This window comes from Catharus ustulatus, chromosome 21, assembly GCF_009819885.2.
Source record: "Catharus ustulatus isolate bCatUst1 chromosome 21, bCatUst1.pri.v2, whole genome shotgun sequence".
Lineage (NCBI taxonomy): Eukaryota > Metazoa > Chordata > Aves > Passeriformes > Turdidae > Catharus > Catharus ustulatus.
In genome coordinates, this window is record NC_046241.1 from 3427186 (window position 1) to 3445301 (window position 18116).

General features: G+C 47.2%; 1 protein-coding gene across 1 annotated transcript in view; it reads left to right on the top strand.

The window, feature by feature from the left end:
* The window catches only part of PAPPA (pappalysin 1), a 180033-nt gene that overhangs the window by 134174 nt on the left and 27743 nt on the right, over positions 1 to 18116 (top strand). Inside the window, exons 14-19 of the mRNA XM_033077497.2 lie at positions 1289 to 1460; positions 7859 to 8042; positions 10642 to 10852; positions 11445 to 11616; positions 14927 to 15074; positions 17675 to 17784. Coding sequence (XP_032933388.1) covers positions 1289 to 1460; positions 7859 to 8042; positions 10642 to 10852; positions 11445 to 11616; positions 14927 to 15074; positions 17675 to 17784 — 997 coding nt within the window. The remainder of the gene's footprint in view (positions 1 to 1288; positions 1461 to 7858; positions 8043 to 10641; positions 10853 to 11444; positions 11617 to 14926; positions 15075 to 17674; positions 17785 to 18116) is intronic.

The following is an 18116-nucleotide window of genomic DNA, read 5'->3' on the forward strand; positions in this document are numbered from 1 at the left end:
CTCTTTCATGTTCTTCCCTACCCAAGCAGATGGTGAAAAGAGTCAATGTTTTCCCTCCTCAGAACAAAACTTTAATTTCAACAGAGACATATCACCTTGTAGGAGTCCTTATCCCAGAAATTTCATGTCTAATCCAGAAACTCTTTGCACATAGAATCATGGAATGGTTTGTGTTGAAGGGACCTTTAAAGGCCATCTGCAGTAAACAGGGACATCTTTAACTAGATCTGGTTGCTCAGAGTCCTGTCCAGCCTGACCATGATTTTTTCCAGGAATGGAGCATCCACAGCTTCTCTGGACAACCTGTGACAGTGTTTTACCAGCCTCATTGTAAAAATACTTATTCCCTCTCTCTAGTCTAAATCTTCCCTCATGCTTTTAAGACCCTCAACATTTTCATTTCTGTTTTGTTGAGGGACTACCCTGTATTCACATTTGAAGATGTGCTGTAATGTTTGACTCAGATCATCAGAGATCATGAAAGATTTTGTGTCAATCACACATTTCCATGTGTATAAAAATTAAACAAAAATCTCTTTTTGCAAGTTGTGCTTAATGTTACAATAATTTTCCAGAGGGAGAACAGACAGTTTACATGAGGGAAAGATTTTATGGATGGCAGGAGAGCAACTGGAGAGATCTGAAACGACAGCATTCTGCTGAGCTTGATAAGAGCTTATCAACACAGCTACACAGCTGATGTTTGGTGTTCCTCGTGAAGTGGAATAAAATGAATGTGATGATTTCAATCGAGCTTCTCAAAGATAAGAGTGTCTATCTCAGAAACCCTCCTCCCATGTGCACACTTATCACTCCAATATCAGCACCATTGAATTCCGCAGATTTAAAATTGGATGGGGCATGAGGACTGCTCTTGGAGGGAGGATGCTTTCACAGGAGGGAGGGAGGAATGGATGGATGGATGGATGGATGGATGGATGGATGGATGGATGGATGGATGGATGGATGGATGGATGGATGGATGGATAAATGGACATTAATACAGGAGAAGGGAGATCATAGTTCAGTTGAATATTGCAGAACAAAAGTACTTCTGCAGAATTGGCAAGCTCTCCCCTTTTGCTACAAAACCTGTAATTTGCTGTCTTTTTCATCACTGTGCCCATTCCTCTGTCCTTCAGGACACACTCCAAGAGGCTGTGGAGCCCCTTGCTGAGCTGGGTTCAGAACCCTCTGACCAAAGCCTGTCAGTCAGACACTGCTGTTTTGGAATGGATTGAAATAATTGAATAACAAATAACACCAGCACTCCTTGTCTCCCTCCCAGCTGTGTCCACTACTCCTGTGAGGCCACCGACTGCCAGAGGCTGGAGATCGAGAACGCGGTGCTGAACTGCACCGGCGGCACCGGCTGGGACAACGGCGCCCAGTGCAACGTCAGCTGCAGGACTGGCTACATCCTGCACATCCACAGAGATGATGAGCTCCTCAAGAGCCAGGTTTGTCCTGCTGAGGTGTTTGATAGTGATGCACAAGATCAGGATGAGCACAGCTGTGGAGAAATTGAGAAATGAGTCAGGCTAGACCCTAAAATCTCAGCCCAGCCTTGGGACAAGGTCTTGTCTGAATACTTGTCTTCAGAACAGGAGCCCTTTGACTCTGTAGGAAGAGCAATGAGAAAAGCTCAGATGTTCCCTGAATTTAGAAATTTTCAAACCAAAAAGTTTGTGTTCAGTCCTTCTTTGATCTGTGTTTCTACGCAGCCAAACAGTGGGGTTGGTGTTTTGGGAGTAGGGTGCATGTGTTTTTGCACAACCAATTTCTGGGCAAAATACCTAATTTTTAGTCCTTGGATTGAGGCTAACAACATATTAACTCCTTTGCAGTGTTTCAGTCCAACTGCTCCCAGACACACCCTGACATGTAAACCATGGAGGGCGCAGAAGCACCCAAACCTTTTTGCTTCTAGACAAATCACCAAAAACCTCCCAAGCAGGCCAGGAAATGCTCCCCATCCTCTCTAATCCATGCATTAATAATCCAGTCCTACAAAAACAGCACATCTTCATGCAGTGAGGGGGGTATTGAGGAAAACAATTGTTTAAACATTAAAAAAAAGCAAGTGCTTTGTGCTGTGGGAGGTGGATGAGGTGCACGTGCAGCATGGCCCTGGAAGCAGGATGCTGGGGACAGGGGGATGCAGGACTGTCACCCCACTTTGTGCCCTCATCTCTAACACTGCCACATGCTCTGAGTGGGCCATAGGGATGGTTTCCCCCATCAGCACCTTCTCTCCCTGGGTGTGGGGGCAGCACTCACATCTGGGGCAGCACTCACATCTGGGCTGGGGCAGCCACACTCAGCAGCCTGTCTGTACTTGTGAAATACTGTGTTCTTCATAAGCTCACAGAGGGGGGAGACAGAGTGGGGGGGAATGAGTCAGCCCTTTCAACTCAATTACAAAACAAATACAGGACCCCACGAGCTGGGCCTCTTCCATCCTAATTGGCATCAGCACCAGAACCCCAGCTCCAGCTGAGCATTTTTACAGAACAGAAAACCAGTTCTCAAAATGAGCCTGCATGGCTGAACCAGGAAATTGTTGGAAGGGATCTGTACATGGGGTACATGGAGCATGCAGGGATCACAAACCAAATAAAACAGCCTGAGCATGCTCCACTAGCCCTGCGTTATTTAAATGCAAGCATTACCTTTTGGGGAGGCTCGGCATGGTTTTGCTGGGAGAAGTTTGGTTTCAGAGCCTGATCAGACTCATATGACAGGAGGAGATTTTAGCACCCCTCACTAACGTGATTCACTGCCTATTACAACACGCTTCCTCTCACCCTGCTCTGCTATTGCACTTCGTTGTCTTTTTCCACCAATAAAACCCCCTGAGGCCAGTGGCTTTGTTTTGCTCAGTGCTGTGCATTCACTGTTCAAATCAGGGAAGGAGTGGAGCATCTTAAAGATACCCATGACCAGCTAAGCACATTAAGCACAAAGTTTTATTAGTGTGCTTCAGAGATCTGCTGGAAAGGAACAGACAGTTTCTTTCACTATCATCTTATTTCTTCATGTCAGGTGCTTCAAACTAGAACTTGTGGAACGTGTAGGCAAGAAATGAATTATCTGAGAAAGTCCAGAATCCATGGTGTGGATTTCTCTTATCAAAAGGCGTTGTGCTTCTTCCATACTTGCTTCCCAGCTTCAGCTCCTCTTCCAGTCACAAGCATTTGGGGGTGAGAAAGGGCACGTGGGGTGTTGTCCATGGCCAGAGGGACTTTCTGTCATGGCTGGGGAAACTTGCACGAAGCTGTTCCTTGTTCCAGTTTTGTCATTTAATTGGTTATTTCACTGATTTGAAGGTCTAGAGATACTTTTTTTTTCTCATTTAACTGTCAGTGTGTGGGGCTGCCTGAGGAAGAGGAGGAAGGAAATAGCTTTGCACATGTTGGTGTTTCACAGTGTTGGGTAGGAAGGAGGCTGGGCTGAGTGCAGTATCTCAAAGACCACACTGACCATCCATAGCCCACAAACACTACATGCTGGTGAAGGTGATTCACAGACCAATGAAACACCTTTGTTTAGCATCTGAACCACATTTGTCTTCCCTATTTCATTGAAAGACAGAAAAAAAGGGGAAAGAGAGAATTAAAAGTGACATTTTCAAAAGCACCTCAGTGATCTAGGGGTGCAAGTCACATTTCAAATCAATCTCTTACATCTAAAGGGTCTTTGAAAATCTTCTTAACACTTTCTGCACTTTCTAGACTCTTTGCCTTCTGAAGCCACCATTTTATTCAGTTCTAGGGTAAAATATTCATTCATTCCCTCTCTGAGAATCTCCCATTTCCAAATTCTGTTAAAACCCTGTAAAATCACCAAACCCTAAAACTCGTCAGCACTCTGAGCAGCAAGAACTGTTTGCTGCTTGAAAAGAAAAAGAAAGCTGAGCTGTTTACAGACTCTTGGGCTCTCTCTCATCCTCATTTAGGGACTTCAACAACAAGAAAGGGGTTTGCATAGTGGTGGAGCAAAGTCCTTCATGTATCTTTCTCACAAAAAAGATCTTGGGGATGTTTTCATTCTCCCACCCTGATTTCTTCCCACCCCCCCTTGACAACTCCATCACTCTTTCTTGTCTTCTTCCTCTTTCCCCCCTTTGTCTTTCACTGCTTTCCTCCCCCTTGTCCTTCACTGAAAGCCCTGCTCATTCAGTTACTTGTTGTCATCTCTCCTTGAAGCTACCACCACTGCTGCTCTGGTCAAGAGGTGTTATTTAAAACCCAGCAGCTCCCTAATGTTGTGCAAAGGCATCATCAATCATGCCAGGAAAAGAAAGCGCTGCTCATGTGGGTTCAATTAGAGGCACAGTAGTGGGCAGAAGTGGAAGAATACTTAGAGGGGAGGGCACAGCTGTTCATTTTTAAGGAGAGGAAACTTCACACGTGAAGCATCGCTTGAAGAAGGAGCCGGCTGGGATCTTGGGCAGCAGGAAGGAGACATGAATTCTCCCAGGCTGTTAAAAGTCCCGAGAAACAAATCTTTCTGGCACCAGATTTGTTTAAGTTTGCATCCTCTTCACTGTACTGCACACTGTATCTTTGGAGGCCCCTTTCTCTCCCCCCTCTTTCCTCCTTGCCCACCCTCCCTCCTTGCTGAAGCCTCTTTTGGAAGGCAGGACATGAAGGGAAGCAGTTGCTGTGATGCCAGTCAAAGCAGCACAAAGTGCCCAAAGTGACAGCTAATAAACCAGATGAGAAAGCCAAGTGCTTCGTGTGGGCTGCTGTGAGCTGGGTGACCTTGTCAGATCAGACAGGCGAAACAGGCACGTGCCTGCTCAGCTCCGGCTGCGAGAGCTGCACAGGCAGAGGCACTGCTGCCACTGAGACCCAGCACCAGATCCAAGGGCTGGGTCTGTCACAAATACCTCCAGGGTGTGGGGTGGAGCTGGGGAGGGACAGGGTCCTGCTCAGCAGCCAGGGTGCTGTTCCTGGGCACTGCAGTGATCCCACCCTCAGGTGGGACACTGAAAGAGAGCAAAGTGAAAAGCTGGTGGGTGCCATCACCACAATTTCTGTGGTAGGTTTGTCCTCTGTGCTTCCAATCAGAACCACTGCTCTTTGTCTCCATTGCAGGGAATGCTCTCTGCTGTGTCCTGCTGCAGAATTGCATGAGCTTCAAGTGATGACATGATAGACATCCTCTAAAATGTCTTATTATTATGTCTGACCTTGAAAACCTCAGCTTCCATCATAGCAAACATGGAACAAATTACTGGGAAAAGCTGAGTAGCCAGGGTCTTACCCCCATGGGTACAGCTTCTCTGCTTGGGAACAACCTCAGTGTGCCAAGAAAGGCATTGGGGTCTGAGAGGACTCTTACAGATTAGATTAGGGGCGTTGTGAGGAAATACCATGGGGAAAAACCCAGAGATGGAAATGTGGAGACACTAACATTTTGATATCAAGGTCTAGAACAGGAGCACAGACAAAGGACAGTGGAGCATGGCTGTGGAGAGAGATTCCTTTCAAAGAGAGGGTATTCCAGGCCCATGGCATTTCCAGCAGGCTCTGCTGTCCTGCTGCTTTCTGCTAACAGAGGCCACAGACTGCAGCTGAAATACTCTCACAAGTGTAGCTTGGGCAAAACATTCCTTTTGTAAGGTGTGACTGTCATGCACAGATACTGCTTCTGTTTAAATTTTTGTGTTGCATTCCGGTTTCTGTGTTTGCACTGTTGCTTTAGTGCTCTGCAGAGGTACATCTGATGTGCAACCCTGTCATTAGAGAAACTTCCTGGTGCACCACACTGTGTCTCAGCAGCAGTAGCAGCTAGTAGGAGCACTCATTCCTAAATTAGATCACAGCAACACCAATAACTTTATTACTGGAGCCTGAATCTCTTCTCATTGATACAGCTTCCCTATGTTCAGCATGGATCCAGTATCCAGCATGAAACTATGCAAGACCTATGTCTTTTCCATAACATTTGGATAGCCCCTGACTTCATTACTTGAGTTTATTGACATCAATAGCTTGGGTTTATGTTTTAAGTTCCAGCAGCCACAGTACTGCTGTGTTATTTGATGATAGCATCTGTTAAAGGGAAATGGAGGCTTTGCTGGATGCTGGAGCAGCTCATCCTGGAGTGCTGATGGTTTACAAGACATGGGAATATGCTGTATTATCCCTTCTTCTGTGGCCATCACACTGTAACCCCCTGAAATTTTCAGGACATCAACTGCCCACAGTTTATATACACTTTTTAATGGTACAGATATTCTGATAAGCAACAAAGGCAGAATTAACAGCCACTGGGGAGTGAAATCATTGGGAATGAGAACACACAGTATCCCTTCACCTGATCGCTCTGGGTATCCCAGAATGTGCTACTCTGAGTTTGTAGAAAAGACATTTTTTTCCATCAGCAGTGCTCCCTGTTTAAATAAACTCCACAGTCTAGAAAAGGGGTTTTGTGCCCACTTGGGAAGTGTCCAGTTTCTCAGCTCAGGGACTGCTTTTTCCATTCTGAATGCAACCATATATCAAAGGGAGACAGGTCTGAACTTCTGTTGAAACCATTAGGGTGTTTTTGCAAAAAGGGAATCCAGGTCCCTTTGATGTGTGCTAGAAAAATTCCCTTTCCTTTTATAAACCCAGATCAATGGCCGGCGGTGCAAATCTCCTGTGAGCATACCAGCCCTGAATAAAATATTCCCTGGAGGCAGAGGAGTGCTGCTGTATGGCTTGGTCAGATTGCTCACCAGTGTCTTCCCCTTCTCATGTTTGTTTCTCACATTTCTTAACCTCTGTCCCTCTCTTTATTCTGGTGTGGAGGGAAGAGTTAGATTCTTCACTTCTAGCTTTTAATAATTTTCCATTTTTAATTAGAAAGTGGATATGTTGTTTACTCACTTCTCATTGCCAACATCTGTTTGTCCTTCAGTCACCCAGTAAATTCATCGTAGCTTTACATGGGTGGCTCCTTTGCTTCCCCCATTTTTCTTCTTTACCCCTAGCTCTCCAGATTCCAGTGTGCTGTGCAGTGTGGATTATTCCCCAGATCCATAGGAGTGTAGTTTCTGTGCAGCTGTGACAGTGGAGTGACTTTGGGGAAGTCAGAGCACAGGCACTGACTCTGTGTACAACCTCCCAAGTTCCAGGTGCCAGTTATGGACAGGACACTCCTGGGTCTGCCCATGGCAAATTCCTCCTGGAAAAGGTCTGTCCCTCAGGCGTTTGTGTCCGTGGTGTCAGGACAGCAGGGCCCTGATTCTGTGTGGAGCCCTGGGGCACTCTGCCAGAGAAACCACAACAGCAGCTGTCACTATCTGCACACAGTGTTGATGTGGCCTGAGGCACTTCCCCTGGGATCCCCATCCAAGGGTGACTGACACCTCTCAGGAGAGCCTCAGATGAGAGTCCCAAATGGCTTCATGTCAGCTTGGCTTTTACTTCAAACCCAGGAATGAGTTTGACTACTCGGAAGCACAGGGGGATCCCCTTGGAGTGGCTGTGTCACCTCAAAGGTGATAGGGATGGGAGACAGCTGTCAGCTCCAAACAGCTCAGGCTTGTGCTCCTTTCTGATGGCAGGGCAGAGCAGCAGGTTCCCTGCTTGTCTAAGAAGGCCAGACAAAAGTTTGGATTATTTGTAGAGCTCCACTCTTTCTATGGAAATGCTTTGGTGTCCCACTCCAGAGGTGGCAGAAAATAATTTTTCTGGTTTCTTATGAACCTTGGTGGGTTTGGTAGTTGCTGTCCAAATGACGATGGTAGGGACCAGACATGGCTGTGCTTAACTTGTGAGCCAAAACAATGGTTATTAGGCTTGAAATGGTTTTGATCTCTCCCTTGCTGCCATGGTGGCTGTAGCCGTGTGTCTTTTCCCAGACGGAGTCCAGCGTCACCATGACCTGCATGGATGGGAAGTGGAACAAGCAGGTGACGTGTGAGCCCGTGGACTGTGGTGTCCCAGACCAGTACCATGTGTACCCAGCCACCTTCAACTGCAGCGAGGGGACCACCTTTGGCAAGAAATGCTCCTTCACTTGCCGACCTCCTGCTCTTCTGAAAGGTAATGGGGGTGTCTGTGCAGTGACCTGAGACACAGCTGACACAGACTGCTCCGAGGAATACATGTTACTCTTGCTGTTGGTTTAGAATTATTCATGATATTTTAAGTAGGAAGAATTATGGGACTCTGTGGAAGGTTTATTTATATTAGAAGTTAAGTTCCTTTGCATCTCTGTATTACCTTGCTTTGACCTTTCCTTGATCGTGGCTGGCCAGGCAGTAATGACAGGGAATATTGCTTCCATACTACCAAAACATGGAAAAGTCATGGAGATAAATCAGACTGAACTCTCTCATCTTCTTTCCCATGCCTTGTCTACTTCCACTGTCTGTCTCTCTTCTGTGCCTCCTCCACGTATTTGGAAAGAGAAGACTGAAAAGCCCCATGTCCCAGTGGCATAGACTCCCATCGCTGTTTTTTTCTAATCCACCATCACCCTTCTCCTTTTCCACACTCATTTTGCTCTACTCTGACCTGCCTGTCCTCTTCTTGCTTGGCACTTTTTTTTTTTTCCTCTAGAAAGAACATAGCTTGCCACCCGCTGTCCTTTCCTCCTCTATCTTCCTCCCTGCTACTTTTCTGCTAACATCCCCATCCTCTTCTCAGAAGCATCAACTCTTCTGCTCACTAGCCCATTTCCTTTTTTGATCTGGTCCTCAGGAAACAAGAAAATTGTTAATTTGAAGGAACTTGTCCATTTTATATGGAAAAAATTGCTTAATTGCTGTTGTCAACTCAGGTACAAACATTGTATAAGCTTTTTCTGTACCTGTGGTATTGCCTTTTCTGCTGGGATTCATTGCAAACCCCAAAAAGGAAGGCATGGGAAGAATTCATTTCAGGGAAAGGCTATATTGGTTTATTCACATATAAGCAAATTGCTTAATTATTTTTAATTCTGATGGGAGATAACCAAAACCAACCAGCACACAGTCACAGTTATGACTACTCAAAGGACAGTTAAGTAGGGAAAATTAAGAATAGTTTTTAACAAAACCTCCCATTTTCTGTTTATACACTCACAGGACCATCTTCAACAAAAGAGGTTTTTTTCATTTTAAATACTTTAAATTTTTTTGAGTGGACAGTGAAAATGATTACACTCATCATGACCAACAAGAGCTGATGAGTCAGGCAGGGATAGCTGGAGGGATGACAACCAAGCCCAGGTCAGGGCTGCAGCTCTGGTGTGTGGCATCACTTCACCTTTGTCCAGAAACACTGAGCTGTGAGGTAAAGGCACTGTTTGGTGTAGAGCCATCACTGATGACTAATAAATGTTGCCACTGAGCTTCTGGAGAGCAGCGTTGCAATGACTCATGCCTAATTCAATCACTGACGTCATGACAGGCACTGTTGGTAAAGTCACAGCTTATCACTTTGCAGTGGCAAGTATGATATCACCACTGGGCTGGGAGCTGCTGCATGAGTCAGAGCAGAGGAACATGCTGGTGCTCCAGAAAAGAGCTCCCTTCTGCACAAAATACCTCTGCAATCATCTGCAGTTGGGGAGGGGAGAGACAAATCCGGGGCTGATTTAATGCAGCTTCTCTTATCTTTGAGGGCAGGGCAGGAGGGCTCCTCCACATACCTTCCTGAGCCCTCCAGAGCCTTTTGTTTTCTTCTTCTTTGAATTCCAGCCTCATGCCCCGGCTCTCTTCCTCCCCTTGCAGGGAGATGGCATTGCTCCGGGGTTAGCAGTTTGTCAGTATTATTTCGGATAACTCCGAAGTTGGCTCACTGTTGAAAATATGCCTTGTGGGTTGAGAAGAGTTCCTGCAGCAATGCTCGGGGATTTCAATGGAATATTAGGGATTTTTGAAGGGTTAGTGGCTCATAGCTGTGCTTTGTTTCTTAGGAAAAGCTTATTCCTTTTCAACATATGGTATAAAATAACAAAGAATGTAAAATACACTGAGACTGGGCTACTTTTAGCTTAACCTTCTGAAGTCAAGTAGGTCATAGCAGAGGCAAATAGAACTATTGTACCTTTTACCTTTGAGGTGTTGGCCAAGAAAGCTTCCTGAGGAAAATGAGTCTCTAATGAGTATTATGAATCCTATTTATCACAGTAGTCCCCAAGGACTGAGAGTCCCCAGCTGAGAATGGCTCCTCATTGTGTTGGAGTAGTGACTCTAATACTAACAGATGCTGCTCCAAAAGGTTCCAAATTGAAATAAAAGGGACAGATTCAGGCAAAAGATATAACACAGAAGCAGAATGAAGAATGTGATGGCACCAAACCCTCTGTTAAAGCCATGGCTTTGGAGAGGAGGGGGTTGGTGTATGAGACAAGTTTCCTTTCAGAGAGGAACAAAATAAGGAAGAGAAATACAAAAGATGACAAAGCCCGTGTGGCTTCCCCTATGCTATAGCATTTCCTGAAATAAGCACTGCCTGCCTGTCACCTGAAAGCAGAGTCCTTAATGATTTAATGACATCATCTAGAGCGAGAGAGCGCATAGGACATGTGAATGTTCACTGCAGCTGAATTTGTCAAATCGGCTGAGGGGGCTTTTGATATCTTAGGGGTGTAATGACATTTCAAAAGAAAATGGTCCTGCTGAACATTGTTAACTTTGCTCACTGTTCTTCTCAGGAAACAACAGCAACTTGACCTGCATGGAGGACGGGCTGTGGTCCTTTCCTGAGGCCCTGTGTGAGCTGATGTGTCGAGCACCCTCCATCGTCCCCAACGCCGATCTCCAGACCTCTCGCTGCCGAGAAGACAAGCACAAAGTGGGCTCGTTCTGCAAGTACAAATGCAAACCAGGTTACCACGTCCCTGGATCCTCCAGAAAATCAAGGAAGTACGTGAAACACTAAAGCTATGCCATCAGCCTGGTTCAGAAAGCCATGAGTTAAAATGATTTTGGGAAGGGGTTGTTTGTCACAGATTCCTTTTGCCATAGGGAATATCATGGAGCAATTCCTTAATGCAGATAGCTGTGCAGTGTCACTTTGGGCACCCAGCTCACTTAGGCTTCTTTGAAAATCCTGACCAGTGCTCAAAAAACAGACTTTACCTTAGAAATACCCCTTTGATATGCAGCCTGGGGAGTCCCCTTTGAAACCCTGCAGAAAAGGGTTAGTGCTGTCGTATACTTCTGACTCTGCACAAACCCACTTCAAACCAACCACAGCCCACAAGCCTGGGAAGCTGAGTTCTTGGGAGATGTTTCCAAGGCCAAAAGAGGAGTTTAGGCTGGGCAGCTCAGTGTTGGTTTTGCAAATATATATTTTTGCTCAGAGACGTCATGACGCAAATTCACAACTTGTTCCCCAAGTGTTAAAAGCTCGCACACATCCATCTCCTGCAACCTGCTAGCAGAGCTCAGAGGCTTTAGAGGCTCCCAGCTGACTCAGCCACTCACTAAATGTTGCTTTTTTCTGCACAAAAAGGCGAGCCTTTAAGATCCAGTGCACACAAGATGGCACGTGGCTGCCGGGCGCCTGCGTGCCCGTCACCTGTGACCCTCCACCCTCCAAATTCCACGGGCTCTACCAGTGCTCCAACGGCTTCCAGTTCAACAGCGAGTGCCGAATCAAGTGCGAGGATGATGACACTCAGGCGGTGAGTCTCCCTTACCCAAATTTCCTCAGCCCACACAAGTCTGGATTTATCATGTCTTCCCTAAGGACACTGATATTGGAGAGATCGAGGGACATTGAGCTCTTCCAAAAGCAGGGAAATGCAGAGGGAAAAACATAATTAAAGTTGCAGGATAGCCTGGAAAGAATATTTTTATGACAGTAGTAGCAGTATTAACTATTACCTGTAAAGCATTAGAAGTGACTGACTTACTGTTTCTGGACAGTAAGTGGCAGAAAAATCTGCCACAGTGGCTTTGTGATCTGGTTAGAAAATAAGGAGCAACAAATGAAAGTAAGTAGAATGTAAGTGATCTACACTTACTCCATTCTGTTTTACCTTACTTTTCTCTCCACTTCCTACCTTTGTATGTCTGTGTGTCATAGTTTAACACCAAAGGACATACAACTATTCAGGTGAATTCTCTCTAAACTTCCCTGTTTTTCTGGCTGTAAAGGTGTAATTTGGCATCAGAGGTCAGATCCTCATCTGGCACAAATCAGCATGCTGCCTTTGGCTTCCTGGGAGCTGTGTTCACTGATATGAGAAGTCTGGCCTCTGCTATCTTACTTGAAATGCCTAGTTTTCCTCACCAGAGGTAATTATAGTTTGTGAGATAAGTAACTTCTCCCAGAAGTGCTGCTGCTCCCTGCTTGGGAAGAGATGGGGATGTGGAAGCTGCAGCTACTGCAGGCACTGCTTGGAGCAGGCAGTGCTCTGGCAAGGGCTGTTTGATATCATTCCAGAATATGAAGGCCTTTAAAAAGATACCAACCCTGCCCTAGGGCCAGCTGTGTGAAAGACACCTCAGGTACCTGATCCACATGTTAAAAGCCCCTGTTCCCTGTCCTCTGGCCTGCCTTCTCCATGGGGACAACAGGCAGAGCCTCAGCGTTTCACATCAGGGCACCTGGAAAAGTTTTCCTCGTTTAAGACTTGGAGTGAGGTTATGATCAGTGTGAAATGAGAAGTTGCAGGCATGGGTGGGAGCTCTGGGTCACAGCAGCTGTGGCTTTGTGCATCCTCCACTTGCTCAGAGGGGCAGCATGGCCTGTGCCGTGTTCAGAACTGCCACTGCAGGGGAACTGGGACCTCCAGGGCAATGGCAGCTGGTGGAACGGGCTTGTGTTTGCTTTTAAATGAGGTGAACACGAAGAGGAGCAAGCAGTGGAGTCAGGGTTGCAGCAGTAATGAAGTGAGCTCTGGAAAGGGAGAGATACAACTCTGTTCACTGGGAGGGAGAGGAGCGACTGTTCAGCTGCGAAGGCACCTTGGGCAAAGGAGCAGATAAAATCTTGAGAAAAGGATTTACACTGAAAAATATTTTCAGATATCCCAGAAAATAGGCCACAGAAGAAGAACAAGGACTCCTGGCGCAAGCCAGAACCACTTGAGAGGTGTTAATTATTTAAGGATTAAACCCCACTAAGTCTCTCTCAGCTATATAAGGTGATAATACACGTTGCATCCAAGCAAGAAACACAGCAGGGATTTTCACAAGAGATTTTGCAGGTCAGGGAATGATGGACAGTATGTTACTATAGCAATGGATATCCTGGGATCTCTGAGTATGTTGCTGAAACTATACAAGAGTACCCTCAAGCACAGCCAGCTCCAGGAACATAAATCAGGTTTCATGGCTCATCTTTGAGAATCACATTTGAACCCTGGCATGGAAATTGCAAGGGAAGTGCACCACACTTGCTAAAACAGCAAATTGTGCTCAATTATAATTTAGCAATTTATTCCTGACTTTGTCACCATGCTGAAAGATCATTACTTGGCTGCACATACAGCATCTCTTAATCACCAGGAAGGTAATGGTCATTTAAGCAGGCACCTCCCCTGGCACCAGAGCAAGGGTCTTCCATTTCTGCATATTGTACACAAATCATATCAACAGTCAGATCTAAATTAATCAATGTCTGCCAAACTGGCCCTTAGGTGAGAATCACCAAGCTGGATCTCAGCCTGAGTCCATCTGCTCCATTATTCCTTTCATATGATTTCCTTATTACTTCTGGCAATGGCCAGATGTCTAGAGAAGGGGAAGCAGGTCCCACACCATAGTCTGCTGCTAATACCACTTTGCATCTCACTAAACATTGTGTTCATCAACAAAGCTGAGCAAAATAAGGGAAGCATTAGGATATTAAGGTAGAGATTACCACTGAAGGCAGTGCCCTCTTCCATGCCAATACCAGGGGCTTGTGCAGGTCCCTGTGCAACAATGGGTGTGAGTTGTGGGGCAGAGCTCCTCCAAAGAGTTCAGCAGTCCTGCAGGGATCCCAGCATGCATGGCACATTAAAGGATCCCCAGAGATATCCAGCACAGTGTCCAAAAGCAGGGTGGGTAGATTGCAGGCATCGTGTCTGGCATGAAAAAGGGGTGAGGAGAAGCAGAGATCCTGCATGATTCTCCCACCCAGTAAGGCCCCCACAGGAGTTTTGGAACCCAACCACAGCAGACAACCTCCTGTTGAATGTCCCACATTACCCCATGGCAGTCAGGCTCGGAGATCCCACAGAACAGCTTGTTTGCACAGAAATCCCCAATGCCATGAGGATAGATCTGACAAAAGATTGCCTGTTCACTCCTTTGTTGTTTTTAAAGGGCATGATATTTCCCCTCGGACTTTGGTATTCATTCTTCAGTATCATACAGAGAATCTCTTCTATAAGAGAAATGTCATATTCTGTTCCATGCCCATTCCCACAGCAGAGGATTCTTTTCGTCCTTCCCACCTGCCTCTGTGCGTGTCCATCTCAGCCCCTTTGCCTGCTGTCACTCAAGGCAGCCAAGCTCTAAAGAGCACGTTCTGCCCTGCTAAGCTCATGTCCTGCTCTCCCTTCCTCCTTCAGATGGCCATTGGGGATTCTTTCTTTTTCAAGACAGATGATGTAACTGGTTAGAAAATGCAAAGAGGAAAAAGGTTGTCTGTATTCGACACCAGCCTCTCTTTAACAAGAAGGAAGGCAAACTGAGTGAATGCACCTCTATTGCAACAGGAGTGGGGCTGTTGTAAGGTGTAGACCTTGCAAGGGGCTTGTAAAGACCTTGAATTGCAGAGAAGAGATAAGTGTGTGTATGTGTGTGTGTGAATACTGCAGGTTTCCTTTTCTTTATTCTCTGGGGGAAGACTCCGTCTTGCCCCCTGCCAGGGCTGGCAGTCCCAACCAGGGGCTTTTCCAACTCCAACAGAACTTTGCTCCCAGCTCAGCTCTGCTCACCTCCCAGCCTCTCCTTGTTATTTCTGTGTCAATCCTCACTATCTCCTTCCCTCACTCCCAGGGCCGTGGGAGCAACGTGATCCACTGCCGGAAGGATGGCACCTGGAGCGGCTCCTTCCACCTGTGCAGGGAGATGCAGGGGCAGTGTGCTCTGCCCACCCAGCTCAACAGCCACCTGAAGCTGCAGTGCGCCGGCGGCTACGGCATAGGTGGGTGAGCACCCAGCCTGTCCCCAGGTGGGAGCAGGCAGCAGGACAGCAGGAAGAGGATGGGAATGGCAGGGAAGGAGGAAGGAGCCTGCAGTCCTTCAAGTCACCTTCTCTGGACCTGTCTACCCGAGTGAGAACCTGCCACGGGAGGCTTTTCAGGGAAATGCTTTTAGGAAACGTGAAGCTCTGAGAGGCCAGGCATCGGGTAACATGCTCCGGCTGCAGGCTCCTTGTAGGGCTTCCAGTTTCATGGTGTCCCTTCTTGGCCAGCTGGTTTTTAGGGTCAGCAGCATGCCAGGCTGTGCCAGAGACACATCCAGTCTGCAAAATACAGGGAGGGGTTGTACCTGCTTTTGGGCTTACACTTTCGTAATGTCCCACTCCTTTAGCCACATGCACAAACCTGAGCTCCAGAAACTGAAAGGCAGGGAGGACACAGGACAATGCAGCACTAGGATAATTCAGGTCTCCCCAGGAAGAGTATGAGATCAGCTGAACATTCCCTTTGGTATGACAGTTGTTTAGGAGCTGTTTTAAAGGGCCTACTTTCCTTCTTTCTGGAGTACCTGTTCCCTGTGCAAGGGGTGATGACCCCTGCACTCATTTTGGCTTTGTGTCACCCAGGCACAGGGAGGGACAGACACCCTCAGCTGTACACACTATATTGTATTTTCAGCCCCTGTTTTGGGGGTCTCCCTGCTGTAAGGGCTGCAACAGGAGCTGCACTGCCTGCAGCCCACACAGGTTTGCGAGGCCCCTTCCTGCAGCCCCCCTCCCAGCCCCTGCCATCCCCCTCCTGCCTCCGCCTGTCCCTTTGAACTTGGAGAAATTTCCTCCTTGCGCGGCTCCCTCATTATATCGCAGCCATGCGGAGGACTACGAGCCTCCTTGTGTTCCCTCCCCGGGGAGGAGAACACGACCTGGATGAGATCACCGCTCTGTAATGATGCCAATTACAGATCATATATCAAAACAATTCCGACCCGCTCCTCTCCATGAGCGTGGTGGAGCGCGGGAGAGCGAGCGCCGAGGAGCCTGCGGCGACTCTTAATGTGGAGAGGCGTTTTACCCTTGAGACGAGGTTACCTCCAGGGCCAGACAGGTTTTTGCAAGGAGAGAAACCCCAGTTCCTGGTTTGGAGGGGAGCATCTCAGTGCTGGGCGCCTGCCAGCTCTCGCTCCTGTCGCGGCGATGTCGGCAGGTGCCGATCCCAGGGATGGCGGGCCTGACCCCAGGAAGGGACCACACAGCATCATGGAGGTGAAGATGCATGGAGCAGGCCCCCCACAAGAGTGTGGCTCTCTCTGGAGAGGGATTTAGAGCTCAGAGAGGGCACAGTGGCCTCTGGCTCTCATCCTCAGCAGATGGAGACATACCACACACTTTGTAGGCTCACCCAGCACCAAATTTTTGGATCAGATATTATTGGGGTTTTCCTCTCTTCTCTGCATTTTTGAAAGCCTGATCGATGTCCTTTTGAAAAAGTGTCCACCATGCTCATGAAGACAAGCCAGTCATTCACTATGGGGTGGTGTCAATAGGCCTCATGCAGTAGGTCCTTGGAGCCACTTCCAGGTGTCCTGGGAAAGCAAAACAAACCTCAAGCACTCCCCATCTTTCCAGCCTAGATCTGGCTGCTCCCACTGACTCCTCCAAGTGGAGAATGTGAGAAGGCAGAAGCAGGTGGGAAGAATAATAGCAACCAGTCGTGGCCACTATGAATCCCACACACCTTCGGTAATTCCTCAGACACCTAATCTGCCCTTCCAGGCTGAGGCGTGTGTTGAGCCAAAATTCAGCTCTCCAAACCAGTGCAGAGATTAATTCCTCCCCCAGCGCTGATTGGAGTGCAGAAATCCTAATGACATGTTTGCAGCAGCTGTGCCATTCAAGAGTGATTTTCCAGGGGGGAAATGGTAATGGTCCAACACACAAGGGCTTATGGTTGTGTCACCACAGGGCTCTGGGATATTGCTGCAGAGTATCGCAGCATGTTTTAATAAAGAAAGGACAGGATTCCCACTGGGCATGACAGTTAATCAGAGAAAAAGCAGGTTTATGTGTGAACAAAGCCATCATTACCTTTCTGAGTACTTCTTATCGACTGTGGGACTTGGGTGATAGCTGATCTCCAATATCATTAGGCATGGTCACCCTTTGGAAGATCATTATTGGATGTTTGTAAATCTGACACATCAAACAATAGGTTTCTGCCATGTCACAGGTGAGATGAGTTCGACAGCCTCTCCCTAATCAGCCCCACTGCTTGAAAGAGCAGTTGAAATGGAAAAACCTTCACATTGTCTTGATGATCTGAAAGTGCAAAGCCTGACCCCCTTCTTGGAGTTAACAGCCAGAGAAATACTTAGATTTGCAGCTTGCTCAAAAGGCCCTGGAATACCTGCCACCCCCACGCCCTCCTGCTTAGTACAGGGCTGTACTCAGCACTTCACGTGTGGCTAGGAGATATGTGATAGTTATGGTTGACTGCTAATTGCAATTTAGGAAAAATGAGCCGTAATCCTGTCCTTCAGCTGGAAGGATGCTGGAAGGGTCAGAAGCTTTATCCTGTAGCTTTATCCCCTTTGTGTTTTGAGCAGGCACAGAGTGTACCACCTCCTGTCTGGATCACAGTCACGAGCCCATCCTCCTGCGCGTGAACGAGACCGTGCAAGACATCCAGCACTGGATGAACCCACAGAGAGTGAAGGTCAGTGCCTGGACACTGCACAAAACACATCTCTGTTGCATGCTTATGAGTGGCCAGTGTTACCTGGAAAATAGGGAATTTGGACCTTTAGGAAAGAATTCCTGATTTTTCTTGTGTCTGTTCCAGTAACATGGTGGATTTCTCTCCAAGTGGCTTTTTCTCCAAGTTGCTTTCTGTCTGTGTTTTCCAAGTGAAAGTCAGTTCAAGGTAAAGGCCTCACATCAGCGGGGCTTGATCTGGAAATGGGATTCATGCCACAGGAAGATGTGACAGACAACCAGAGAAAGGGCACTGGCCAGGCTTTATTTTCTTCCTCCTGTATTTTACATTCT